The 27,567-nt window shown below is 59.1% G+C and overlaps 1 protein-coding gene across 1 annotated transcript; it reads left to right on the forward strand.

The window, feature by feature from the left end:
• Positions 1-9,924: 9,924 nt before the first annotated feature.
• On the forward strand, positions 9,925-18,490 carry TMLHE (trimethyllysine hydroxylase, epsilon). Its single transcript, XM_054169541.1, has 7 exons — positions 9,925-10,106; positions 11,078-11,254; positions 12,501-12,780; positions 16,053-16,172; positions 16,655-16,891; positions 17,551-17,689; positions 18,352-18,490. Exons 1-7 carry the CDS (start codon positions 9,926-9,928, stop codon positions 18,481-18,483), a joined length of 1,266 nt encoding a protein of 421 aa, XP_054025516.1. The 5' UTR covers position 9,925; the 3' UTR covers positions 18,484-18,490.
• Positions 18,491-27,567: the final 9,077 nt, after the last annotated feature.

The raw sequence follows: 27,567 nt of genomic DNA on the forward strand, positions 1-27,567 counted from the left end.
GTTGGTTTCTGTTGACTTGGGCTGGACAGCGACCACCAGGTTGGGCTGGACAAGCAGCAAAGCCAAAGTCCTGACAGATCTCCTCTCCACAGGGAGGTCTTTCAGGACTTTCATCCTAGGAGCCCTTTCCAGGAACATCTCCCATCTGCTTGGCCACTCTTTGGTGGAAATTGCCACACTTCCTGCAAACCCAGGAACTTCCCTGAGGAGACCTCTCCTGACGCCTGCCAGCGCAGAAGCCACGGCCAGAGAGAAACCTGCATGTCACCAAACATCAGGCATGGCCACACCACCTCCAGGAAACCCTAAGAGCAGGGATGAGAGACCAATTCCTCCTTTGGAGGGGAAGGGAGGGTGTGGAGTCACTTCCCTCCTCCAAGGCTGACCTCCAAGCCCCGCGGCGCTGGGGCTGCTGGTGGGACTGGCAGGGCCTTTCCCAGGACGAGGACTAATTCTGGATCGCCCCAGGGCGGATGTGGGACCTCATCACAGCCCCCACTGGAGAAGAGAAGAGCACTGTGTGGGCTTCTAGCTTTATTTAAAGATGTTGGTGACCCCAGGAAGAGCCCACGAGTGGATAAGGGAGGGGGGGGTGAAGAAAATTCCCAGATCCCAGCTGCCCCTGGGAAATCCCCACCAAGCTCCCAGGCCTTTTGTTTCCCAGCATGTGAGGTCCTGCAGGCCAAGCAGCAGGTGCATGTCCCAAGCATTGGGCACCTGGGGCAGAGGGCACTTGGCCAGAGCAGCTATGAGGAGGTCACTGCCCTCCTAGACTCAGCAGAGGATCAGTTCTGCAGGGACAAGAGGGACCACAAACCATTGTGTGGTCCAGAAGCCACCCTCCACACATGGCACCACAGCATGGATTTTGTTTGGGCTGGAAGAGACCTTTAAGCTCATGGAGTCCAACCATTAACTCAGCACTGCCAGGTCACCACTAAGCCATGCCCCTCAGCACCACATCTCCATGGCTTTGAAACACAGGATCCAGATGTGTGTCCCTGACATGAGCAAAGCTGGGTATTATTCTCTTCTCCCAAGGAACAAGCCACAGGACAAGAGGAAACAGCCTCAGATTGCCCCAGGGAATGTTTAGGGTGGACATGAGGAACAATTTCTTGCCCTTGAGGATTGTTCATGCCTGCCTCAGGCTGCCCAGGGCAGTGGTGGAATCCCCATCCCTGGAAGGGTTTCAAAGCCTTGGAGATGCGGTGCTGAGGCACACGGTCTGGTGGTGACCTGGCAGTGCTGGGGTAATGGTTGGACTCCATAACCTGAAATGGTTCTGAGAGAAGGTCCAAGGGCCAGCGATGGGCACAGGGTCAGCCCTCACCCACAGCCTCCTCCGGGGACCCAGCACCAGGACACCCAGTGACAAATTCTCATGGAGGCCGAGATGCCTCTGCCGTGAGCTCACCCAGTGACTAATTTGTTTATCTCCTCTGGGAGCTGCAGTGAGATTTTGGGAAGCAGCAGCTCCCCAGCAGCCTCTCCTGCCTCTTCCCGGCGCCTCCCCCACCCCCTTCCTGAAAAACACTGGGAGGGCTCAGCAGCAGCAGCAGCAGGCTGTGCCGGTGACACGCCACCACCACGTCCCCTTGCTGCCACGGCTATCACAGCAAGCAGCTGCTCTGCCTCCAGGCACAGCAGGAAAGGAGATGCTGAGGCACTGGAACAGGTTGCCCAGGGAGGTTGTGGATGCCCCCTCCCTGGAGGTGTTCATCCAGGTTAGATGAGGCCTTAAGTAACCTGCTCTAGCAGAAGGTGTCCCTGCCCACGGGGCTGGGGGAAGAGGGGTTGGAACTTGGAGATCTTTGAGGTCCCTTCTAACCCAAAACATTCTGGGATTCTATGAATCTATGGAAAGCAGGACTCAGGAAGCTGACAAGGACACCCTCCAGGTCACACAGTCACCTCAGACCCCTTGTGAGGAACAGGGGCTGGGGGAAGCTTCTCAGTGACCCAAGGCAACTTAGCACCATGCTCCTGCCCTGAAAGTTCTACAACCCCACACTGCTTTGGGTGGAAAGAGACCTTTAAAGGGCATCCATCTGAACCCCCTGCAGCCAGCAGGGACATCTGCAACTGGAGCAGGTTGCTCAGAGCCCCAAACAACCTGACCTGCAGTGGTGCCAGGCATGGGACATCTCCCACTTCTCTGGGCAGCCTGGGCCAGGCTCTCACCACCCTCAGTGTCAAACATTTCTCCCTTCTCTCCAGTCCGAGTCTCCCACTTTGAGTTCAGACCATGACCCCTTCTCCTGTCACTGCAGACCACGCTCTAAAGTCTGTCCCCAGCTTTCTTCTGGCCCCTTGGAAGTCCTGCAAAGGCCACCAGGCGTCCCTGGAGCCTCCTCTTCTCCAGGATGATCACCCCCAACTCAGCCTGCCCTCACAGCAGAGAGCTTCCAGCCCTCCCACCGTTGCTGTGGTCTCCTCTGGCCCTGCTCCAACAGCTCCATGTCTCTGCTGTGCAGAGGACTCCAGAGCTGGCCCCAGCACTGCAGGTGGGGTCTCCACGGGGCTGTTCTTCAGCCCTTCACCCCCAGCCTGGATTGAAACCTGGGGCTACCCTGACCCAGGGGCAGGACCCTGCCCTTGGCCTGGTTGAACCTCACGAGGTTCACATCGTCCCAGTTCCCCAGCCTGTGCAAGTCCCTCCGGATGCATCCCACCCCTCGGCTGGGTGCCACCTGCCGAGGGTGCCTCTACCCAGCGCCCGTGTCACCGACGACGATATTAAACAGCGCCGCTCCCAGCGCGGACCCCTGCGGGACCCCACAGATCGCCGCCGGGACCCGCAGCTGCTGCCGGCTGCGCAGCTCACGGGGCGGGGGACGGGTCGGACCCTGCGGGAAAAGGGGCAACGCACAGCCCGCAGCGGCGGCACCGCCGGCCGTAGAGAGCCGTAGTGGAGGCTCCGCGTGGAGCGGCAGAGGTACCGCAGAGCGCCAGCGGCACCACGGAGAGCTGCCGGGCGGACAGAGCAGCGTCACACAGCCATAGGGACGGGGGCGTCCAGAGAGTGTGGGGACAGCGGGACCGGCCGGAACCCTCCGCGCATCGCGAGTGGCTCCAGGCGGAGAGAGGAGGAGGCGCTCGGCTGCCAGCACCATAGAGCGTCCCGGGGAGGGAGGGAGGAAGGACACCACAGAGAGGCTCGCAGCGGCACAGAGCATCCCGGGGAGGGAGGGAGGGAGGACACCACAGAGAGGCTCGCAGCGGCACAGAGCGCCCCGGGGAGGGAGGGAGGACACCACAGAGAGGCTCGCAGCGGCACAGAGCGCCCCGGGGAGGGAGGGAGGACACCACAGAGAGGCTCGCAGCGGCACAGAGCATCCCGGGGAGGGAGGGAGGGAGAACACCACAGAGAGGCTCGCAGCGGCACAGAGCGCCCCGGGGAGGGAGGGAGGGAGAACACCACAGAGAGGCTCGCAGCGGCACAGAGCATCCCGGGGAGGGAGGGAGGGAGAACACCACAGAGAGGCTCGCAGCGGCACAGAGCGCCCCGGGGAGGGAGGGAGGGAGGGAGAACACCACAGAGAGGCCCGCAGCGACACAGAGCATCCCGAGGAGGGAGGACACCATAGAGAGGCTCGCAGCGGCACAGAGCGTCCCGAGGAGGGAGGACACCATAGAGAGGCACGCAGCGGCACAGAGCGCGGCGGAGAGCTGATGGTGTGCGTGAGGGGCGGGGCCGTGCGTGAGGGGCGGGGCTGGTGTTAAGGGGGAAGCCGCCATGGGGCTGGGCCCAGCTCCAGCGGAGCGGCGCCGGCCTCGCAGCTGGCTCTGCCACGCCGTTTCCCTCGGCTTGTGCCCGGGGTGGGGGACGAGGTGGGGAGCTGCCCGGGGTGGACAGGGCCTTTTGGTTACAACATGGTGCTTCTGCTCTGGCAGCACCGGGACCGGGAGCGCTGCGGGGGTGAGGCGGGCGGCGGAGCCAGGCAGGCCGCTGGGGGGCCGCGTCGTCCCGCCAACGGCAGGCGCCACCTCCCCACCCCGACCTTTCCGCCGCCTTCCCTGGGCCCTTCCGTCCTCCCGCCGCCTTTCTCGGGCTGCTCGGCCCGGCCGCGGACGCCTTGCCAGCCCGGAGGCTGCCCTGCCGCTGCTCCAGACCGGGCCTGCGGGTTACCCTGCCCCACCGCGGCTGGCCTGGGGCAGCAGCTCGGGTTCCGGCTCTCCAGGCCGGGTTGGTTGTGGCTCTGAGCAACCTGCTCTCGTTGCAGCTGTCCCTGCTGGCTGCAGGAGGGTTGGACTGGGTGAGCTTTAAAAGCCTCTTCCCCCCACCCCGTGCCAGAGCGCCCCGCCGCGGGCCTCCCGCTGTCTCTATGGCTGCGGACGCTCTAGTCCAGCTCCGCCCCGCACTCGGTGGTACGGCCCCGCCCCGGGCCGGCCCCGGCCCCGGCCCTGTCTCGCCGCAGCCCCGGCGCCCGCTGAAACCGCTCGGGAGGAGCAGGGGCAGCTCCGAGCTCCGGGCGAGCAGCCGAGGTGGGTCATGGCCTGAGAGGCGGCGGAGACTCGGCGGGTGCCGGTTTTCGGGGGAGGCTGGAGGGGCCGGTGCGTACCGGGGCTCGGCCTCTCTTCCCGGAGCACCCTGGGCCGTTGCCGAGCAAGGAACTGGTGGTGTGGGGGCTGCAGCTGCTGGGGGAACCGGGTACTCAAAATGCAGCTTCTGAGGTGGCCTTTGGGTTTGCTCTTCGGTTCGGTTTGTGTTTACTGTTTAAGTGGTAACGTGGATTCTTTCTTTTTTATGTCTTTAGAAGGTCACCAGGATCCTGATTTGAGAGCCTTTCTTCCTTGGCCAACGTCAGCCCCTTGAAGTGCACTCACTACTAAATGTGTAGAACTTTCCCAGCAAGAGTTTTGGCCTGGAGGGTGCAGGGACCAGGAAAAGGAGGCAGGGAAGAGCTGTGACCACCAGCAGAGACCAAGGGTCAACGTCCCAAGCCTGTCTGAAGCCATACCCCATCTTTCTCCTACCTCAGCCCTGTGCTCTCAGAGTCCCAGGTAAGGACAGGGGTGAAGAGGGCAGAATCTCAGACTGGTTTGGGTGGGAGGGGACCTGGAAGGCTCACCCAGTCCAACCTCTTGCAGCCAGCAGGGACACCTGCAACTAGAGCAGGCTGCTCAGAGCCACAAACAACCTGACCTGCAGTGGTGCCAGGCATGGGGCATGTCCCACCTCTCTGGGCAGCCTGGGCCAGGCTCTCACCACCCTCAGTGTCAAACATTCCTCCCTTCTCTCCAGCCTGAATCTCCCTCTTTGAGTTCAAACCATCACCCCTTCTGTCACAAGAAGCTCTGCACATAAGTCTGTCCCCATCTTCCTTCTAGCCCCTTGAAATCCTGAAAGGCTGCCAAAAGCTCTCCCTTAATTTTTAGCAGCTCCTGGGCAGAGTTTTTAATCTCTCTCCCTGATCCAAGCCAGCTCCTCCTTGCCTGGGAGAGCAGCCTCACCCCTCTCTGCCAGGGCAGAGCCAAGAGTGGGTGAGCAGAGTGATTTAATACCGGGGGCCGACTGCAACAGGTATCCCTGGGGTGGATAAACCACAAGGGCTGGAGGGGAAAAAAATGAATTAGAGCCTGTTTCTGTGGAACTCCAGGGCCTGAGGAGGTTGTGTTGAGGGTAGAGGAAGAAACTGCAGAGAGGAGATAGCATAAAGGTTATGAGAAAGAGAGTCTGGAGTCAGGTGGTTGGTGTCAAAGTGTAGGGGGCAGAAAATTCTTCTTCCTTCTAGGGAATTGAAGCTGCCAGGGCCTGGGATGGCTTTATTAGCTCTTTAATTTAATATGGGGCAGGAGAGGCTGATTCCTGTCAGCCCAGATCTAATAGAGGTGCCTGCTGGGGGATGGGGGGGGGGGTGGGCCTGGAGCTGTTCTCAGCAGGGGCCAACCAAGCTGCCTTTTGTCTGCTTGTAATTAATGGGTAAAAGAGGTCACCTCGGGCTGTTAAACCTTTAACTCAGCTGGATGTGGCTGAGGGAGGATGGCACAGCCCCAGGGGACTGATTTTTGTCGCTGAGATTAGTCTAAGTTGCTCACCTGGCCCTGGCTCAGGGCTCTCAGCTCTTGCAGCAGTCCACTTTCTGTCCACTCTGAAGCTTTGTTGCTTTTTTATGCCTTAAAAAAAGGCTTCTCCTTCTCAGGCAGCAGCACTGAGGGGTTTGGGCACAGCTTCCAAAGCAGCCAAACATCTGGCTCAATGTGAGCAGCCAAGAGGGCAGCAGGATGTGAGCCCTGTGTGATGCCTGCAGAGTATTTCCCAAGCTGCCCTGGAAAAGTGATCTCTCTTTCTCCTTTTCTTTGCCCCCTCTTTTTGAGGCCCTTTTGTGCTTCTGAAATATTTCTTTCATAGCTCAGGGAAACCTTCAAGCAGTGAAAAGTGATCCAGGAGTGTGAGCAGCTGGGTGGTTGGAATATGGCAAGAGCTTGACAAGGAGCTTGAAAGCTGTCCCCAGGGGAGGGGGCAGGTCTGCTCACAGCACCAGCAGGCCCATGGCACCCTGTTCCTTGGCTAAAAGCTGCCTGAAGGCCACAGCTTGGTCTGGTTGCTCCTTCCTTCCACCTTCTCATTGCCACAACTCTTTGGTTACTGATTTGATTTTCCTTTCCCTCCCCCCCTGCCCAGTTCAGTGATTTTTCTTTGCTCAGAATGGGAATTGTGACCACAAAGAGCTTCAGAACAATGAAGGTTGCTTCAGGTGCTTCTTGTGGCAGCAGTGAGACAACTGCTGAAGGGCCAGACAGGAAGTCCTCCTGGATGGAGGAGCCCCTCCTGAGGCCCCCCTCTTCCTTCCTCGTGCTTCTCTCCCTAGAGATTTAGCCTCAAACCACAACATTTGGGAGTTTTCTGCACTCCCCCCCCACCCCCTGCCAACTCTCACAGCTCTGTTCCTCCTCTGCCACTTCTAACATGGGGTTTGTGCTCCTGCTTTTCATCTACCTCCTGGTAGACTCTGGGGTGGGATGAGGCCCACAGCTCTTCACACACAGCCTCTCCATGGGGTTTTGTGCCAGCTTGGTGGTGAGCATCTCTCCTTGCTCAGAGCCTCCTTGCTCTCAGGGTAGTCTCCTTCCTCCTGCCCTCTGTGAATTTCAAGGGAAACTTTGTCTTCATCTTGGGGCTGCTGCCAGCATGGTGTGGACAACATCAAGATGAGGCAAGAGAAGGACTGAGGGAGAGGTTTGCTCATTCCAGCCAGGAGGGAGCTGTTAGCCCTGATTAAATACAGACTCCAAATGTAAATCCTCCCTAATCACACAGATTTAAGTGGGGTGTTTGGGGTTTTTTTTCCCTGCTGAGGTTTTCAACTCCTCTTGGGTTTGGTGTCTCCTGGAAAGATTGGAGGCTTCTGGAGAAGCTGTTTGTGGTGTCTGCTTCCAGCAGGAGCAGCAGAGGAGCAAGAGGTCTTGCTGATTAGATTTCTGCATCTGGGTCACTTACCCCAGCCTGTGGTTATTCTCTGGTGGGCTTTGATACTGCAAGAGGATGAGATAAAAGGGAAGGTGTGGAGGGGGAGATAACCATGGCTGGAGCTGCCCCAGGCATGGTTCACTTACCAATGGGTTTGTAGAGGGAGCTCCTCCTGGTGATTTTGGGTCCTGGGTGAAGAGATAGAAGCCAGTGAGAAATGGGTTTGTAGAGGGAGCTCCTCCTGGTGATTTTGGGTCCTGGGTGAAGAGATAGAAGCCAGTGAGAAATGGGTTTGCAGAGGGAGCTCCTCCTGGTGATTTTGGATCCAAGGGTGAAGAGATAGAAGCCAGTGAGAAATGGGTTTGCAGAGGGAGCTCCTCCTGGTGATTTTGGGTCCTGAGTGAGGAGATAGAAGCCAATGAGAAATGGGTTTGTAGAGGGAGCTCCTCCTGGTGATTTTGGATCCAAGGGTGAGGAGATAGAAGCCAGTGAGAAATGGGTTTGTGGAGGGAGCTTCTCCTGGTGATTTTGGGTCCTGAGTGAGGAGATAGAAGCCAATGAGAAATGGGTTTGTGGAGGGAGCTTCTCCTGGTGATTTTGGGTGAGGAGATAGAAGCTCCATGGCTGAGAAGTCCATCTTCATCTCAAACCATGTTCTCCTTAGGAAAGCTTCCACTCCCTTCCCCCCTCCCCATCCCAAAGCTGGATGTGGTTTATTGTGGTTTTCTCTCCTGCTCCTCAAGTTGTTCCCTGGGAACCCAGCCCCTCTGATTTCATTCTTATTATTGAGATCTCTGCACTGGGTCACCTTTGAAGTGGAGAAGCAGGTTGGACAGGCAGAGCTCTGGTGCATGTGCTGCTCAGATAAGATGAAGGTCAGGAGTCTGGGATGGGGAGTGCTTCCCAGCTCTGTGTTTTATCCACCTTTCTCTGCCCTGCAGGCCAAAGAGCTGATAAAAGCCTGCTGGGTTCAGACCTGTCCTCCAGACACTGATAAACACAACAGGGTCTCCAGACCACATCTTAAAAGCTTCTGAGCTTCTGCCCTTGCTCTTTGTGTTGAAGAGTTGGTGCCTTCTTGTATCTAGCCTGAAATTACCCACAGCTGGTTTCTCTTCCATGCCAGCTGTGTCCTTCAGCAGCAGCAGAGATCTTCCTCCTCCTCCTCATTGTTTGGCATTCTCTTTCTGGAACTGACCTAATTGTGGATTCCTCTGCTCCTTGTTTCTTTAACCAAGGTCACTTTGCTTCCCTCATCCCTATAGATCTGCCCAGGAATGGTGAATTCCAGCAGGGGAGGTCACAGATGGGACAAGACCTGAAGCAGAGGAGGCTTTGTTGGTGTTGCCCACAAAAGGGCTGACCACTCTCTCTTCTCTTCTGGGATAGCTTTGCCTCCTGTATCCTGGGATTTCATTTGTGTCTTCTCAGGAGTCTTTGCTGTGGTCACAGAAGAAGCAGAAGGACCTCCCTGTCCTTCCTCCTCTTCCCAGCTGATGTCCATGGATTGGATCAGCTTCAACTCACCACCCTAATGGCTAATTTCTGGGGCCCTCAGTTTAGGAAAGATGTTGAGTTGCTGGAAGGTGTCCAGAGAAGGGCAACAAAGCTGGGGAGGGGTCTGGAGCACAGCCCTGTGAGGAGAGGCTGAGGGAGCTGAGGTTGCTTAGCCTGGAGAAGAGGAGGCTCAGGGCAGACCTTATTGCTCTCTACAACTCCCTGAAGGGAGGTTGTAGCCAGGTGGGGGTTGGTCTCTTCTCCCAGGCAGCCAGCACCAGAACAAGAGGACACAGTCTCAAGCTGTGCCAGGGGAGGTTTAGGCTGGATCTTAGGAAGAAATTCTTCCCAGAAAGAGAGACTGGCCATTGGGATGTGCTGCCCAGGGAGGTGGTGGAAGTCACCATCACTGGAGGTGTTTAGGAAGAGACTGGATGGGGTGCTTGGTGCCATGGTTTAGTTGATCAGATGGTGCTGGCTGATAGGTTGGACTTGATGATCACAAAGGTCTCTTCCAACCTGGTTAATTCTATTCTATTCCCAGTTGCTCCCATGGCATCCAGTCTGTGAGGGCAGCCAGTTTTCACATGCAGCTTCAGGGCCTTCCTCCAGGGTGTTGGTGATGCCAAAGTATCTAGTGCAGCTGGTCTGGACAGGGGTGAAGCTCCCCAGTTTCATGGGGCATGCTGTATGGTCCAAGGGTGGGGTGAAGGCACTAGGAAAAGCCTGGCAGCCTGCTTGCCTTGGCACTGGGTGAAGCCATAAGTGATGCTGGTCTTCAGCCTTGGCCTTGACAATGTTTAATCCAAGGCTCTCCAAGCTCTGTTTGGTTGCTTTTCATGTCCAGGTGGCACCCAGGAGGCAGGTGGCTCCTCTGGCCAGGCTGCAAGTCATCATGCCCACTTCTTCTCTTCCTCCTCAGTGGACTGCTTCTCACTTACCTCTCTGGTCAGTAAATGCCCACAGGGAGGGTGACACCACCACCACCACCTTCTCTCCCTTGTCTTTCTCAGGATGTGGTGCAGGAGGCTGGTGGGTCTGCTGGAGATGCCAGGATGGCTGAGGGGAGGCACTGCACAATGCCCACCCTGGATGCCCCATCACAGGAGGACCACCCTCGCTGCTGCAGCTCACTGGCACCACACTGCCCCAGAGTCCCTCAAGTGTGCCTGGCAGTTACATGGTGACCATCTAGGTAGGTGTGTCTGGGGAGAGGAGTGGCAAGGTTGCCCAGAGAGGTGGGAGATGCCCTACCCCTGGAACCATTGCAGGTCAGGTTGTTTGGGGCCCTGAGCAACCTGATCCAGTTGGAGATGTCCCTGCTGCCTGCAGAGGTATGGGCTGGGTGACTTTTAAAGGTCCCTTCCAACCCAAGCCATCCCATGGTGTGAGAAGTGAGGCCATGGCAAGGTGACAACAGCCAGGCCTTCAGTGAAGGTATTCTGCCTGTCTGAGTGCATGAAGCAGGTGAAAGGAGGTTCTCCTCCTCCTCTATTCTGCCCTAATCAGGCCACATCTGGAGTACTGGGTCCAGTTCAGGCCTCCTCAGTTCAAGAGGGACAGGGAACTGCTGGCGGCTGCAAAGGTGCTGAGGGGCCTGGAGCATCTCTGTGAGGAGCAAAGGCTGAGAGCCCTGGGGCTGCTGAGCCTGGAGAAGAGCAGCCCCAGAGGGGATCTGATCAATGATCAGCAAGAGATAAAGGATCTGGGGGGGGGCAAGAAGGTGGGGCTGGGCTCTTGTCAGTGGTGCCCAGGGAGAGGACAAGGGGCAATGGGCACAAACTGGAGCCCAGGAGGCTCCATCTGAACAGGAGGAGAAAACTCTGTGGTGTGAGGGTGCTGGAGCCCTGCAGCAGGCTGCCCTGAGAGGTTGTGGAGTCTCCCTCTATGGAGAGCTTCCAACCCCAGCTGGCCATTGTGATCCTGGGCAAGCTGCTGTGGCTGCCTGCTTGAGCAGGGGGTTGGACTGGATGACCTCCAGAGGTCCCTTCCAACCCCACCGTGCTGGGACTGGGGCGGGTCTCTCTTCATCCACAACGAGCTCAATTTAGGTTGAGGTGCCAGGCCTTAAAGGGGCCTGTGAGTGTGGTCACAACTTGTGAGCCCTCAGCTTGAGCTCTTGGGCTCTGCTTTCTGACTGGTGACCCCAGTCCATCTCCTGGGCAGAGCTGAGGTACAGGGACACCCTGATGCGCTTCGACTTCGTCTGGCTGCGGGACCACTGCCGCTCCGCCTCCTGCTACAACGCCAAGACCAACCAGCGCAGCCTGGACACGGCCAGCGTGGATCTGGCCATCAGACCCCAGGCTGTTCGAGTGGATGAGACCACCCTCTTCCTCACCTGTGAGTAGCAGAGGCTTTCTGGCCAAATGGGTGTCACCATCCTCTTCCTCAGGTCGCAGCTGGTTCGGGGGCCACCTCCGCTTAGAGGGTGGTAGATCATGGAAGCTCCTCACAGAGTGATTGGCCATTGGAGTGGGCTGCCCAGGGAGGTGATGGAGTCACCATCACTGGAGGTGTTCAGGAGGAGACTGGATGGGGTGCTTGGTGCCATGGTTTAGTTGATGAGATGGTGTTGGGTGATTAGGTTGGACTCAATGATCTCTAAGGTCTCTTCCAACCTGGTTAATTCTATTCTACACAATCATTTCAGTTGGAAAAGCTCTCTAAGGCCCTTGAAGCAGTCCCTGGTGCAGCCCTTGGGTGGTGGTGGGATCACAGCCATGGCATTCACAGAGTCCCCAGAGGTCCTGCAGAAGGGCAGGTAAAAAGGCCAAGGGATGGAGAAGCTGTTTCTGAGGGACAAGTTAGAGCCATGAAGATCATGGGAGTGTTGGAAGCCTTCTCCTGTGAGGACAGGCTGAGAGAGTTGGTTTTCTTCAGCCTGGAGAAGAGAAGGCTCCAGACAGACCTTGTGGTGGCCTTTCAGGACTACAAGGAGCTGATCAAAGAGCGCCACTTGCCCCGGGGGAGCGAAACTAGAAATGGGTAGATTCAGACTGGATGCTAGGAAGAAGTTGTTCCCCATGAGGGTGGTGAGAGACTGGCACAGGTTGCCCAGGGAGGTGGTGGAAGCCTCATGCCTGGAGGTGTTTAAGGCCAGGCTGGATGTGGCTGTGAGCAACCTGCTGTAGTGTGAGGTGTCCCTGCCCATGGCAGGGGGGTTGGAACTGGATGAGCCTTGAGGTCCCTTCCAACTCCGACAATTCCATGATTTGGACCACCATGAGACCCCAGGGGGAGCTAGGAGGGCAAGGCTGAGCCAGGGAAGGCTGGATGTGGCTCTGAGCCACCTGCTCTAGTGTGAGGGGAGTTAGACCTAGGTGATGCTCGAGGTCCCTTCCAACCCTGACAATTCCGTGGCTCTATGATTTAGCTTGGACCCGAGGAACAACTTCTTGCCCTCGAGGGTTGTCCAAGCCTGGCCCAGGGCAGTGTTGGAGTCCCCATTCCTGGGGAGGTGGTGCTGGGGGGGGGCAGTTTCAATAGCCTTGGCGGCGTGGCGCCGAGGGCCGCGGCCAGGCGGTGAGCCGGCGGTGCTGGGCCACGCACCAAGCGAGGCCGCCCTGCGCCTTGTCGCCCGCGGCAGGGCCCGACGGGCACGTGACGCGCTACGGGCTGGAGTGGCTGGTGAGGAACAGCTACGAGGGGCAGAAGCAGCAGGTGATGCACCCCAGGATCCTCTGGAACGCGGACGTCTACCGGCGCGCCCAGGTGCCCTCCGTGGACTGCCGCAGCTTCCTGCAGACCGACGAGGGGCTGAAGGAGTTCCTGCGCAGCTTCCTGCTCTACGGCATCGCCTTCGTGGAGAACGTGGCTCCCACCCAGGCCGACACCGAGACCCTGGCGAGGAGGGTCAGCCTCATCAGGTACTGGGGGCTGGGCCGGGCCGAGCAGACCGCGGCAGCACAGTCGGTGCCCTGAAGGTGCTGAGGCCCTGGGCGGGGTTGCCTGCTCCCGTGGGACGTGTCCCACCCCCGGCGCCGCTGCGGGGCGGGGGGCTGGGGGCGCTGGGCTGCCCGCTCTGGCGCCGCTGCGGGGCGGGGGGCTGGGGGCGCCGGGCTGCCCGCTCTGGCGCCGCTGCGGGGCTGGGGGCGCCGGGCTGCCCGCTCTGGCGCCGCTGCGGGGCTGGGGGCGCCGGGCTGCCCGCTCTGGCGCCGCTGCGGGGCTGGGGGCTGGGGGCGCCGGGCTGCCCGCTCTGGCGCCGCTGCGGGGCGGGGGGCGCCGGGCTGCCCGCTCTGGCGCCGCTGCGGGGCGGGGGGCGCCGGGCTGCCCGCTCTGGCGCCGCTGCGGGGCGGGGGGCGCCGGGCTGCCCGCTCTGGCGCCGCTGCGGGGCGGGGGGCGCCGGGCTGCCCGCTCTGGCGCCGCTGCGGGGCGGGGGGCGCCGGGCTGCCCGCTCTGGCGCCGCTGCGGGGCAGGGGGCTGGGGGCGCTGGGCTGCCCGCTCTGGCGCCGCTGCGGGGCTGGGGGCGCCGGGCTGCCCGCTCTGGCGCCGCTGCGGGGCTGGGGGGCGCCGGGCTGCCCGCTCTGGCGCCGCTGCGGGGCTGGGGGCGCCGGGCTGCCCGCTCTGGCGCCGCTGCGGGGCTGGGGGCGCCGGGCTGCCCGCTCTGGCGCCGCTGCGGGTCGGGGTGCTGGGGGCGCCGGGCTGCTCGCTCTGGCGCCGCTGCGGGGCGGGGGGCTGGGGGCGCCGGGCTGCCCGCTCTGTCGCCGCTGCGGGACGGGGCGCTGGGGGCGCCGGGCTGCCCGCTCTGGTGCCGCTGCGGGTCGGGGCGCTGGGGGCGCTGGGCTGCCCGCTCTGGTGCCGCTGCGGGTCAGGGTGCTGGGGGCGCCGGGCTGCTCGCTCTGGCGCCGCTGCGGGTCAGGGCGCTGGGGGCGCCGGGCTGCTCGCTCTGGCGCCGCTGCGGGGCAGGGGGCTGGGGGCGCCGGGCTGCCCGCTCTGGTGCCGCTGCGGGGCGAGGGGCTGGGGGCGCTGGGCTGCCCGCTCTGGTGCCGCTGCGGGGCTGGGGGCGCTGGGCTGCCCGCTCTAGTTGCAGCTGTCCCTGCTGACTGCAGGGGGGTTGGACTGGGTTAGCTTTAAAGGTCTCTTCCCACCCAAATCAGCCTGGGATTCTGTAGTTCTAAGGCCACTGACAGCTTGTAGAGGAGCCATGAAGGGCAGGCTGTTAATCACCAAATCATGGTGGGGTTGGAAGGGACCTCTGGAGATCATCCAGTCCAACCCCCTGCTCAAGCAGGGCACCCTCAGCAGCTTGCTCTGGATCACAAGGGCCAGCTGGCTTTGGAAGCTCTCCAGAGACTCCACAACCTCTCTGGGCAGCCTGCTGCAGGGCTCCAGCACCCTCACACCAAACAAGTTTCTCCTCTTGTTCAGGTGGAACCTCCTGGGTTCCAGTTTGTGCCCATTGCCCCTTTCTTGTCCCTGGACACCACTGGGAAGAGCCTGGCCCCATCCTCTTGTCCCCCACAGGTCCTTTATCTCTTGCTGAGCATTGATCAGATCCCCTCTGGGGCTGCTCTTCTCCAGGGCCTTTGCTCCTCACAGAGATGCTCCAGGCCCCTCAGCATCTTTGCAGCCTCCACTGGCCTCTCTCTAGTACTTCCCTGTTGGGACCTGGGGGAGCCAAGCTCCATTTCCCTGCTGTTTGGAAAGCTGCTGCCACCTTAGCAGGCCACGCTGCAGAGTGCCCAGGGCTTGCCAACAAAAGGTCTTCCCCAGCCTGTGGTTGCTCCACTTGAAGTGGGAAGGAGGATGGTGCTGTGGGCTCTGGCCTGGTTTTAGGGGAGAAGCTGGTGCCACAGGCTTGTAGAGCTTCCTGAGGAGCACACAATGACTTTTGTGATAGTGGGACTGTGCTCAGAGGAGCAACTGGAGGAAGTGACCTGTTTGGGAAGGCTGAAGCTGTGTGAAGAGAGACATTTCCTGTTATGACTTAGGGAGGTCAGGAGGGCAGCCCTGGCCCTGGGAGCCAGGGAGAAGATCAAAACCAATTCCTAGCTCTGGCTAAAGAAAGCTGCTTGAGGAATGTTCCTTCTGTGTGTGATTGAAAGACTGAGGCACACCAACAGCCTGGGGGGGGTGAGTTTTGAGTTCCACCCAAGTTCTTAACTCCAAACAGAAGCAAGGAGAGCTCCAGGGAATATCTGCCCAGCCTCCACCTCCAGGTACCTCCACCCTGAAGCCTCCAAGTGCAGTGTGTCCTTGCCTTGTGTCTCTTCCCTTCCATGGTGTTGTAGGAAGGAGATGGGTGAAGACACATGGTCCTGAGGACAAATCCTGTGGTGGGTACAAGCTCTCTGGCAGCTCCCTGTGCCACTCAGTGGCTTCCTGGGCTGTGCTGGGGAAGATCTGTTGGTGGAGAAGAAGCAAGAGTCATTACCATCAATATTATTCTGGGGAGGAAAAAGAGAAGCTGGATACCAGGGGAGGTACCCAAGGAGCAGCAGCTCTTGACAAGGAGGAAGTTTAAGTTGTTGGGGCTCAGCTGGCTCTGTGCAGAGGATGGAGGGGAGTGGCCTCAAACCATAGAGTCCTGAACTGGACTGGGATGAAGGGACCTTTAAATCTCATCCAGTCCAACCCCCTGCAGCCAGCAGCGACATCTGCAACTGGAGCAGGTTGCTCAGAGCCCCAAACCACCTGGCCTGCAGTGGTGCCAGGGATGGAGCATCTCCCACCTCTCTAGGCCAGGCTCTCACCACCCTGTGTCAAACATTTCTCTCTTCTCTCCAGCCTGAATTCCCCTCTTTGACTTCAAACCATCCCCTCTGGTCCTGTCACCACAGACCCTGCTTGAAAGTCTGTCCCCAGCTTTCTTCTGGCCCCTTGAAATCCTGGAAGGCCACCAGAAGGTCTCCCTGGAGCCTTTTCTTCTCCATGCTGAACAACCCAAACTCTCTCAGCCTGGCCTCACAGCCCTCCTTTCACTGCTGTGGCCTCCTCTGGCCCTGCTCCAACAGCTCCATCTCTGTGCTGTGCTGAGGACTCCAGGGCTGGCCCCAGCACTGCAGGTGGGGCCTCAGCAGAGGGGAGGGGCAGGATCCCCTCCCTCCACCTGCTGCCCACTCTTGTGCTGCAGGAGAAGTCCTGCCTTGCCAGCATGCTGACCCCCTCAGCACACTGCCAGCTGCCCTCTGTCCTGCAGGGAGACCATTTATGGCAGGATGTGGTACTTCACCTCTGACTTCTCTCGGGGAGACACTGCCTACACCAAGCTGGCTCTGGACCGGCACACCGACACCACCTACTTCCAGGAGCCCTGTGGGTGAGTGCTGCTGCAGGCTCATGGGGTGCTCAAGACCAGGTTGGGTGAGGCCTTGGGCAGTCTGGTCCAGTGGGAGGTGTCCCTGCCCACCATGGCAGGGGGGTTGGAACGGGATGATCTTGAAGGTCCCTTCCAACCCAAGTTATTCTATGACTCTCTTAAGGTTTGACTTGATGATCTTAGAAGTCTTTTCCAACCTTAATCATTCTGTGAGGGAGTTTGGGTGACTCAGGCCTGGTCCTACCACCACTTGAAGTCTCCCAGGCTCATGTCACTGCGCTTGGGGGCAGTGCAGGCAGTTGGTCACCTTCTCAGGGAGCAAAATGGGGGAGGTTTGGGCTGGGGAAACAGCAGGCAGAGCCAGGTCTTGCTGGCTCCTGATAGATCTTAGTCTGCCTCTGCTTGGGTCCATGGGGAGCTTTCCCATGGGACAAGCACTCAAGGTCTTCCTTCCTGTGCTCTGGCTCCTCTCTCCCATGCAGCATCCAAGTGTTCCACTGCCTGAAGCACGAGGGCACGGGTGGGAGGACCCTGCTGGTGGACGGCTTCTACGCAGCAGAGCAGGTTCTGAGACGAGCTCCTGAGCAGTTTGAGCTGCTCAGCAAGGTGCCCTTGAAGCATGAGTACGTGGAGAACGTGGGAGACTGCCACAACCACATGATTGGAGTGGGGCCTGTCCTCAATGTCTACCCCTGGAACAACGAGCTGTACCTCATCAGGTGACAGCAGGCTCGGGCCCCTTGCTGTGGGGAGGAGGCTGGCTTGTGGTGGCTGAATGTCTTGCCAGGTGATCTCCCAGCCATGCTGAGGGACGTGGTTTAGTGGTGACCTGGCAGTGCTGGGGTCATGGTTGGACTCCTTTTGGTCTCTTCCAACTAAACCAGTTCTATGAACACTGTTGCACTGGGCACTCCTCCTTTCTCCCAGGGTTGTGTCTTCTCCTCAAAGCCCTCCACTTGCAGCTAAACCTCCCTTAGATCACCTCTAGACCCTCTCTTAAACACAGAGCCGCTGAGGTTGGGAGAGACCTTGGAGATCCTCAAGTCCAACCACTCCCCTAGAGCTCACAATCCTGCCACTACTGCTAAACCACATCCCCCAGCACCCACCCACACACCTTTCAGAGGTCTCCAGGGATGGTGGCTCCCCCAGCTCCCTGTTCCAGTGCTTGATAACCCTTCCTGTGAAGGGTTCCTCGTGTCCAACCTCAGCCTCCCTCGGCACAGCTTGAGGCCCTTTCCTCTTCTGGTGCCTGTGAGAAGAGACCAACCCCTCCTGTGTTCCCCCATCCTTTGAGGTGTCCTGCAGGCTCTTGAGCTGCTGTGTGGAAGTGTCTGGAGCCCCCCTGGATTGTCTCTTACTTCTCCTTGACCTGTAGGTACAACAACTACGACCGAGCCGTCATCAACACGGTGCCTTACGACGTGGTTCACCGCTGGTACGCCGCCCACCGCACCCTCACCGCCGAGCTCAGGAGGCCAGAGAATGAACTCTGGGTCAAGCTGAAGCCAGGCAAGGTAGGACATGGGCTTTGGAAGCAGAGAGAGACTGCCAGGCTGCTCCTGTTAGATGTGGAGGTTTGGTGTCACCGAGGTGCCACTTCAGCTGGGTCAGGTTCCACGCGCTTCAGTTCTCCTCTCCAGAGCTGTGCTCCTGTAAGGAGGTTGAGCAAGGTAGGGGTTGGGCTCTCCTCTCAAGGAACAAGTGACAGAACAAGGGCAAATGGCCTCAAGTTGCCCCAGGGGAGGTTTAGGTTAGACATGAGGAACAACTTCTTGCCCTTGGGGGTTGTCAGGCCTGGCCCAGGCCAGTGGTGGAGTCTGTTCCTGGCAGGATTTCAGAGCTGTGGAGATGTGATGCTGAGGGCCACGGTTTGGTGGTGACCTGGCAGTGCTGGGTTAATGGTTGGACTTGATGAGCTTAAAGGTCTCTTGCAACCCAAACAGTTCCATGATTCATTGTGCTTGGCAGCACAGCAGCACTTCTGCCTGCAGCTCCCACAGCTCTGCTGGGTCCCACAAAACATCTGCCTCGAGTCTCATCTGCTCTCTCAGCCCACTGTGCCATTACTCTTCGGTCTCTAGGTTGTGTTCTGGAGTTGGGGATCCCTGCCAGGGGCTCCTGCCCTTCTCTGTGGCGGTTGCCCTTCCTCTGATGGCCTTTTCCTCTCCTCCTGCAGGCCCTGTTTGTGGACAACTGGCGTGTCCTGCACGGGCGGGAAGCCTTCACCGGCTACCGGCAGCTCTGCGGCTGCTACCTGACCAGGGACGACGTGCTGAACACTGCCCGCCTGCTGGGGCTGCAGGCCTAGCCCAGCCCTCCCCCAGCCTGCCTGGGAGCGGCCAGCAGCCCTGCAGCGCCGCCCTGCCGGTGCCTCTGGCCGCACAGGCGGCCTTGCACATACCTCAGACGCCTCCAGCCTCCCCACAAAGCTCTCGGTGCCTCCCGGGGAGAGGCAGCAGGTGGAAACCAAAGGCGGTGGCAGCTCTGTGGGGCCATCACCTGCCTTGGGGCATGGGCAGCTCTTGCTGTCTGTGCTCCCAGCCTGGCCTCTCTAGGCCCCCCTGGCTCAGCTCTGCTGAGCAAGGGTTGATTCCCACCATGGGAAGTTCTCCTCCAGTCAAGTGCCTTCAGGACTCGGGATCTTGGGCTCCTTGCCCTGCTCGGCCTTTCTGTCAGCTGATGTTGTAGGGTTCTTCCAGCACAGCAGAAGGGAAACCTCTGGGATCTTGCCTTGCCCCAGGCTGGACTGCAGCCCTTCTGGAGAAGATCACAACCTCACTGGTGATGTCACTGCTCAAAGGCTGGGTGCGTGTTGCAGTGACTTCTCAAACATCCCTTGTGGCCCTGCTAGGAGCTGTGCTGCTCCAGGGATGGCCTGGAGGGAGAACTGGGCACAGCTGGAGTGTTTCTGACAAGCTTGGGGTTAGAAGGGAAGAGGGGAAGTAGCAAGAGCTGTGCTGGGAGATGACCCTTAGATGAAGGAGCTATTGACCAGGTGACCTGCAGTCACATCATGCTTGTGTTCAGGGGTGAAGCCTCAGCAGCTGCAGTATTTGCTGAGGAATTTTCCCCCTCTGCTGCTCTTGGATCTTGCTTGGAGAAGGAATTTGCAAAGGTTATCATGAGGTTGACCTTTGGGGATTACTTTTTTTCCCCCCCTCCAGACTCTCCTGGGTGTGAAGGTCACAAAGCTTTCATCTGCTGGTAGCTGGGAGGAGATGTCAGTCTGGGCCTCAGTGGAAGGAACAGAGGCAAATCCTGGCCTCAGCAGAATCCTTGGAATGTCAGAAGCAGGAGGAGATTTTGGATGTGCTAATTTCTCACTCCTCCATATCTTTGGGGGTCTTCACTCTGCTCTGAGCAGACCTTCACCAAGGCTGCTCCCTTTGTCTCCTGGCAGGCAAGATGTTCTGATGCCCAGGTGCAGCCATGCTGAACTGGCTGCCCTCATTGAATCTAAAGGCTGACTGTAGAGACCTCAGTGGTGAGACACCCCTGGAGGTTCTCCTCAGGTGACCTTGAGCTCCTTCTGCAGTTTCCCAGCTGTGGTGAGCTGTGGTTGCAGGCACCAGGAGTTAGAAGGAGCTTTGGAGTGAAGGTCTGGCAGGAAGGAGTCCCTCCCTCGTGTAAGGGAGTGGTGGCAGGTTGGCTGCTCTGAGGAACATCTCCCAGGGCTGGAAGTGTTCCTCAGGCAGCCTGCAGCACATGTTGTAGGCTCTGTGGGGTGCCAGTTCCACCAACACACCTTGGAGGTGCAGCCTTGCAGGTCTTCATTAATCCTGTTGAGGTGTAGCAGAGCACAGGCGTGCACACACTGTCCCTCACACAACCCAACCTTCATGCTCCAGCTTGGTTTCACCCTCTGCTTCTTGGTGAAGCCATGGGCTGGAGCTTGAGTGAAGAGGTGGTGACCCCAGCCAGTGTCTGTGTGAGCTGACAAAGGGTCCTGAGCAGGGTTTGGAACCCTTGAGCTCTTTCTTGAGTGATTTATCAAGGGTTCCAGAGCTCTTCCTTGCCTCCCTCTGTGCCCAGGATGTGAGGGAGATGGGTGATGTGGACACCTTCCCTTAGTCCATCAGCTTGACCTTCCCCCCCTGAGGGGTTCTCCATCTGCTGCTGCCCTGAGCTGGCACCTTCAGGACTGTGGCTGGTCCCAAGGGACACCCAACCCGAGCATGCTGGTGACACTGTCATGCCACAGCTGCCTTTCTGACCCACAAGGTGGTGACTGTAGCTCTGCCCTCCACTGCTGCTGCCAGGGGCTGTGGTCTGCAGGCACCAAGCCTCCTCTCAGGAGCCAGCTCCAGCCTCAAGGTGGTTGTGGAGTTGTCCATGGTGAATGTAGAAGGGACACATTTCCTCCTGGCTCTGGGGGTGCTTGAGTGACAATGAAACAGGGCAGGGGGAGAGCTGGGTTTAGACCTTGTGCTTCACCTCTCCCCACTTCCCAAGAGGGCTAAGTTCTTCTGGAGCAGCTCCTGAGCACCCGAAGCCCATTGGAAGGACCAGGATTTGGTGGTGGTTGCTGTCTGTCTGGTACAGGTGGCTCTTGGGCCCTGTTCTGTTTGCTCTCCTGATTGCATCAGGTTTTGTAACTGAGCTTTTCCAGTTCTTTGAAGCCAATAAATGCTGAGCTGCCTTCTTCTCCTTCCCTCCTCCCCCCACCTTGTGTGTTCTTCAAGCCTTCAAATAAACGATGTAGCAAGTGATCAGCTCCACAAAGTCGCTGTTTCCAGCAACCCTGGCCTTGGAAGTAAGTCCATAGCTCACCACCAGAGGTGGAAGGAGCGTGAGGAGCAGTAACCCAACCCTTCTCTGGTGGCTTCTGCTTCATTCTTTCCCTGGCCACACGGTGGCAGACGGTGCAAGAAGTTAAGTCGACGACTGTGGCTTCAGAGCTCCCGGTGCTGCGTCTGTTGTTGGCTTCAGCTTTCTGCTCAGCCCGAGGACCTGTTCCTCAGAACGTTTTGAGGGCTGTAAACCATGCTTGAGTTTCCACTGAGCCTGTCCAGCTAGGAGGAGGTGACACACACACCCCCACACACAAACCCCTTCTGGTGGTTCCTCGCCGTGGCCGTGCTAGCCCAACACTGTCCCATGTCCTGCTGCTGCTGGCTCTGAGCAGCAGTGAGCAAGATGAGGTTTGAGCAGATGCCTGAGGCTCCACTTCTGCTCCAGGTGCTCCTTGCGGGGTGGGGGTGGACTCGGTGATCCTTGGGGTTTCGTCCAACCTTAGTTATACTGTGATACTGTTTGTGTCTGGACAGTGTGCAAGGAGGTCCAGCCCCACACCTTCTCCCCACCTTGCTGATGGGGTGCTGGCAGCACTGGACCTGCTCTCCTGCACCAAGCCTGCCCCTGGCTCTGCGCCTCGGGCTGGTGCAAACCTTTCCTCCTGGCAAGCAGAGCAAAGAAGCGGAGCCAGGTCTTCCCTGGCGCCCCAGGGGTCAAGCTGGGCTGGCCTGCGGCCGGGACCTCCCTGCCCCCCCAGGTGCCAGCGCTGCGGCAGCTGAGGGGCTGTGCTGTCTAGAACAGGAAGAAAGCCGGGCTTGCGAGCTCAAGAAGTCCCCAGCTTCCCCTCCTGCTGAGGTGACAGCCCAGCCACGCTTGCGGAGCCTGGTGGCTGTGACCCTGCGCTGGAGGCGTGGTGGCCAGCCCCGCTGGACCTCCCCCTGCGGTTCCTCTGCTGGGGCTGCCGCCCAGACATGGCCTCTGGTCGACGCTCCTGGAGCCTCTGCTCCCTTCTTATGCTCCTCGGTGAGTCAAGGCTGAGCTGGGGGTCCTGAGGGATGGGGGGGTGCCCTTGGGGGAGGGGGGAGGTGGTAGCCCCCTGATGTACTGACCCCATGCCCTTGGACACCTGCTCTGCTCTGATGTCAGCCGCAGGTAGGGTCATGGTGGCAGGGGTTGCTCCATCCACGGGTAGAGGAAGGTCAGGAGGTGGCTGTGCTTTTGCTTCCCCATTTCCTCTCAGGACACAAGGAGTGGGAGGTGCTTCACAGGCAGGTGACCAAAGGGAAACCCAAGAAGGTGTTGGATGGCCAGAGGGCACCACTCATCCTTCTCCTGGGCTGCTTCCTTGGCTCGTGGAGAAGCAAAGCTCTCACTGCCCTCCATAAACTCACACCCCCCCTGCAAAATACAGCTGCTGGTTGAGAACCAGCTTCTGCTGGTGCAGCTGGTGGTGGGATGCTGTGACCACCCACACAGGGATGGGCTTGGAGAGGGGAAGGGAAAGAGGATCCAGTTCTTACTCTCCTACCAGGGGGCGGAAAGTGTCACTGAGCTGCTGCTTCCCCTTCTCTGCAGGGGGAAGCTCGGGTGTCCGTGTCACAGTCCATCAGGAGCTGGTCAATGGCACAGTGGGGCACTCTGTGCTCCTGCCTGTCTCTTACACCCTGGTTGATGCCAGCTGCTTCCCCCTGGCCATTGCCTGGACATTCAGCACCCCCCTGGACACACTGATCTCCTGCACTGTGACCAACTGCACCTTAGCTGCTGGCAGTGTTCCCAGCAACTGCTCCTCGCATTGTTTCCACCCACGAAGAGATGTTGAGCTCTTCCCCAACAATGGCTCCCTGCTGCTGAGGAACCTGCAGCTCAGGGACAGTGGGGTCTACAGCATCACCTTCAGATCACTATCCCAAACCTGGAACCTCACCCTGGCTGTGCATGAGAATCATCCCAACCCTCCAGGTGAGTGTCCCTGTGAGTGTGGTCAGGCCAGACAGTCATGAGGTCTGTGGTGACAGGTTGGACTTGATGATCTTTGAGGCCTCTTCCAACCTGGGTGATTCTGTGACAGGAAGTCAGTGAATTGTGTAGGCTGGAAGAGACCCTTCAGATCACAGAGTCCAACCATGGACCCAGCACTGCCAGGGTACCACTAACCCATGGCCCTCAGCACCACATCTACAAGGTCGTGAAAACCCTCCAGGGATGGGAACACCACTGCTGCCCTGGGCAGCCTGGGCCAGCCCTTGACAAGCTTCAAGGGGAAGAAAATGTTCCTGATCCTGCTGTAGCAGCAGGGTTGGGCTTGGATGATGTGTTGAGGTCCCTTCCATCCCCTGACATTCTGTGATTCTCTGATTCATATCCAACCTAAACCTGCCCTGTGGTAGCTTAAGGCTATTTTCTCTTGTGCTGTAACTTGTTCCCTGGGAGCAGGAGTGGGAAGCTTCTTTCCCTCTCCCTCCTAAGAATCCCAGCATGGTGAGGGGTGGAAGGGACCTCTGGAGATCTTCCAGTCCAAGCCCTCTGCTCAAGCAGGGGCAGCCACAGCAGCTTGCCCAGGATCACAATGGTCAGCTGGGGTTGGAAGCTCTCTGGAGAAGCAGACTGCACAACCCCTCTGGGCAGCCTCATGTCCAACCCAAACCTTCCCTGGGGTAACTGTTTCCTCTTGTCCTGTCACTTGTTCCTTGGGAGAAGAGACCAGCCCCCGCCTGGCTTCAGTCTCCTTTCAGGAAGTGTAGAGAGCCAGAAGGGTTTTGCTCAGCCTCCTTTTCTCCAGGCTGGACACCTCCAGGTCCTTCAGCTGCTCCTCACCAGCCCTGTTCTCCACACCCTTCCCCAGCTTTCCTGCCCTTCTCTGGACCTGCTCCAGCCTCTCAATGTCCTTCTTGGAATGAAGTGCCCAAAACTGACCCCAGGATGTGAGGAGTGGCCATGGGTGCTGGCAGAGTGTTTGTTGCCCCTCTGGAGGGGATGAGCTGCTGCTGTCCAGCCGTGGTTGCTGAGGTGCTGCAGGTCTCTTCTAACACAGGAAGCTCATCCTCTCTCCCTCCACCAGCTTCATCACTGTGTGGGCTTCCTGTGTGGCCACTGTCTCTAGGTGAGAAATGCTCTTTGACAGCCTGATCTTTACCCACCATGAGTGAGGTGAGAGGAGAGAGGTGAGCTGAGAACCTCAGCACTGGCTTTGGGTGCTGCCCTGTGGGGCACAAGAGGATGGGGCCAGACTCTTCCCAGTGGTGCCCAGGGACAGGACAAGGGGCAGTGGACGCAAACTGGAACCTAGGAGCTTCCGCCTGAACAGGAGGAGAAACTTTCATTGTGAGGGTGCTGGAGGCCTGCAGCAGGCTGCCCAGAGAGGTTGTGGAGTCTCCTTCTCTGCAGAGCTTCCAACCCCAGCTGGCCACTGTGATCCTGGGCAAGCTGCTGTGGCTGACACTTCTTTAGCAGGGGGGGTTGGAGTGGATGATCTCCAGAGCTCCCTTCCAACCCCCACCATGCTGGGATTCCCTGACTCTGTGACTCTACCCAAGACAGAAACACTTCTGAGACTTTCTGGGCTGACCTACAGCCTCCTGTCAGGGGCTCAGGCTGTCATCTGCCTTCCCAGCAGCACAGACAAGGCACCCAAGGCAGCACAGGAAGGTTGACTCCTTCATACTTGAGCTGTAGAGGCCTTTGTGTACTGCAATGTCTCCTCCCACCTGTGTCCACAGTGCTGATCTCCAGCTCCTCTGATCCCAAGGAGAGCTCTGGGATCACCAGGAAAGCTCTAGAAGATGTGGTGGGGCCTCTGCAATCAGCTCTTCAGCCACCTCTTCTCCCCTGTTCTCTCTCCTCCAGCAGACCCTAGGCAGCAAGGCCATGTCTACTACTACTACACAGCAGGAGTTTGCTCCTTACTTGCCCTGGTCCTGGTTCTGCTGCTCTCCTGCTGCTTGTGGCACCGGGGTGAGTGGCTCTTCTCCAGCTTCCTACCCTTCCAGGCTGCATCCTCCAGCTCACCTAGAGGTGTTCTTGGCTATCAAACGTTTGGAGGGCTCGGGAGCAGCTGAGCTCTTCACGCTGAAATGATTCCTTCTGTAGGGCTCCTGCAGATGGAGCTCCGAGCAGCCTGCTCTGCTCGCAGCTATCCCTGCTGACTGCAGGGGGTTTGGACTGGGTGAGTTTTCAAGGTCCCTTCTCACCCAAACCAATCCGCGATGCTGTGAATGTGCCACCTCCTTCCGCTCATGAGAGCTGCTGGCTGCGTTTCAAGCTGGCAATGAAGCTCAGCAAAGCAGGAGCACGTCATGGGGCTGTGCAGGGGGTTCTGGAGAGCTTCTACCTCCTGCTGCTGGGACCAGAACTTCCAGCCTGGGAAAGAGAAGCAACTGCAGGGACCCCGAGCCCCTTCCCCTGCCAGGCTGCCCGGGGCGGTGGCGGAGTCTCCGTGCCTGGAGGGGTTTCAGAGCCACGGAGGTGTGGTGCTGAGGGACGCAGCCCGGTGCTGAGCTGGCAGCCCGGGGCGGTGGCGGAGTCCCCGTGCCTGGAGGGGTTTCAGAGCCACGGAGGTGTGGTGCTGAGGGACGCAGCCCGGTGCTGAGCTGGCAGCCCGGGGCGGTGGCGGAGTCCCCGTGCCTGGAGGGGTTTCAGAGCCACGGAGGTGTGGTGCTGAGGGACGCAGCCCGGTGCTGAGCTGGCAGCGCTGGGCTCTTGGTCGGAGTCCAAGCGCTGAGAGGTGCCTTCCGAGCGCAGCCACGCTGTGACTCGAGGTGTCACTGCGGCTGCCCTGCTGAGGTCCCTCCGAAGCCCCCGGAGCCTCCCCGGACAGCTCGGCTCTCCAGCGCCGGGCACGGGCAGGCGCAGCGCATCCTGCTGATCCCAAAGCTCTCTTTTCTAGGGGCAGCTCGGCAGCAGAAGTGCAGAGACATGGAGCAGCAGCAGCAGGTACGAGGGGGCGAAATCCACACCTTCTTTGGCACGGACAGCTGGGAGTGGCCAGGGGCTGGAGGGGATGCTCTGAGAGGCTGGGGCTGGATACGAGCTGGGGAGTGAAACAATCGTTGTGAGGGGAAGGCTGCGCGCTTCTCCTCCACCTGCCCCCTCGGGCAGACCCCAAACCAGCATGGACCTTCCCCTCGAGAACCTTAAGGGAATCCTGGGGTCAGCTTTGGGCACTTCACTCCAAGGAGGACATTGAGAGGCTGGAGCAGGTCCAGAGAAGGGCAACCAAGCTGGGGGAGGGTCTGGAGCACAGGGCTGGTGAGGAGCAGCTGAGGGACCTGGGGTTGTTCAGCCTGGAGGAAAGGAGGCTGAGGGGAGACCTTCTGGCTCTCTACAACTCCCTGAGAGGAAACTGGAGCCAGGTGGGGTTGGTCTCTTCTCCCAAGGAACAAGTGACAGCACAAGAGAAAAAAGCCTCAAGTTGTCCCAGGGGAGGTTTATGTTGGACATGAGGAACAATTTCGTGCCCCAAAGGGTTGCCAAGTCCTGTGCTAGGCTGCCCAGGGCAGTGGTAGAGTCTCCATCCCTGGGGGGGCTTTCAGAGCCCTGGAGATGTGGTGCTGAAGGCCATGGTTTGGGGGTGCCCTGGCAGTGCTGGCTGTACTGATGGGCTGAGCAGGTTCTGCATCCATGGGCTGGGGGAGCTGGGACCAATGTTGCCCTATGGCTGCTGTGGGTAAAGCCACCTGGGCTTCACCTAGCTCCTGCCTCTGCCAGCTCCTTTTTGGGTGCAGACAGTCAGTAGCTCTGGACACCTTCTGTGCATAGACTCATGGAATGGTTTGGGCTGGAAGGGACCGTAGAGATCATCTAGCTCCAGCCTGCTGCCATGGGCAGGGACATCTCCCACCAGAGCCCCATCCAACCTCACCTTGAAGGCTTCCCCAGATGGCAGCAGCCACAACCTCTCTGGACAAGCTGTGCCAGGCTCTCACCACCCCCACAGTGACAAATTTCTCCTGATCCCAGCTCAGCCTGTGGAGAAGGCTCTCAGCTCTGGTGTTTTCTTTGTCCTTCTGCAGGAGGCCCCCATGGAGAGCACTGAGGTGATGGACATTGTAACCGTTTATGCCACACTTGGGAGTCCCCCAGGAACAGCCCCACGGCCACAGACTGCTCCTGGCCGACCAGGACAGGGCACTGAACCCTACAGCCTCCTGATATGACTGTCAGAGGTGCCTCAGAAGGGTATTTTTTGTCTCTTGGTGGTGGCCCTTGTCCTTTGGTGCTCCCCCTCCAGCAGCTCCACACCCTCAGCCCAGAGTAAAGGATTTGGAGCAAGCGAGCACAGGGACGCTTTGTCTGCCTCAAACTGTCTCTCCCTCTGCAGTGTGAGGGAGGAGCTGGTTCTGGTTGCTCCTGGAGACTTCCAGGAGGCCCAGGATTTGGGGTGATGGGTTGAAGAGGAACTTCAGCACCTGATTCTGGCAGGGAGGTGCTGCTCACACTCAGCTTTTGGTCACTTGTGTGTGGGGTGTGTGTGTGTGCCTTGCTTGCTCAATGTGTCAACCAAGAGAACCAGATCCTGCCATCCTGTGCCTGCTCTGGAGCTCCCAAGCTGTGGTAGGTTCACTTCAGCCCACACATCCCCACCACCAGCAGCTGAGAGCTCAGCTGGGCAGCAGTGGGTCCATGAACCTGCAGAGGGAGGCAAGTGGGTGGCAACAGG

This window comes from Dryobates pubescens, chromosome 18 (assembly GCF_014839835.1).
Source record: "Dryobates pubescens isolate bDryPub1 chromosome 18, bDryPub1.pri, whole genome shotgun sequence".
In the NCBI taxonomy this organism is placed as follows: Eukaryota; Metazoa; Chordata; class Aves; order Piciformes; family Picidae; genus Dryobates; species Dryobates pubescens.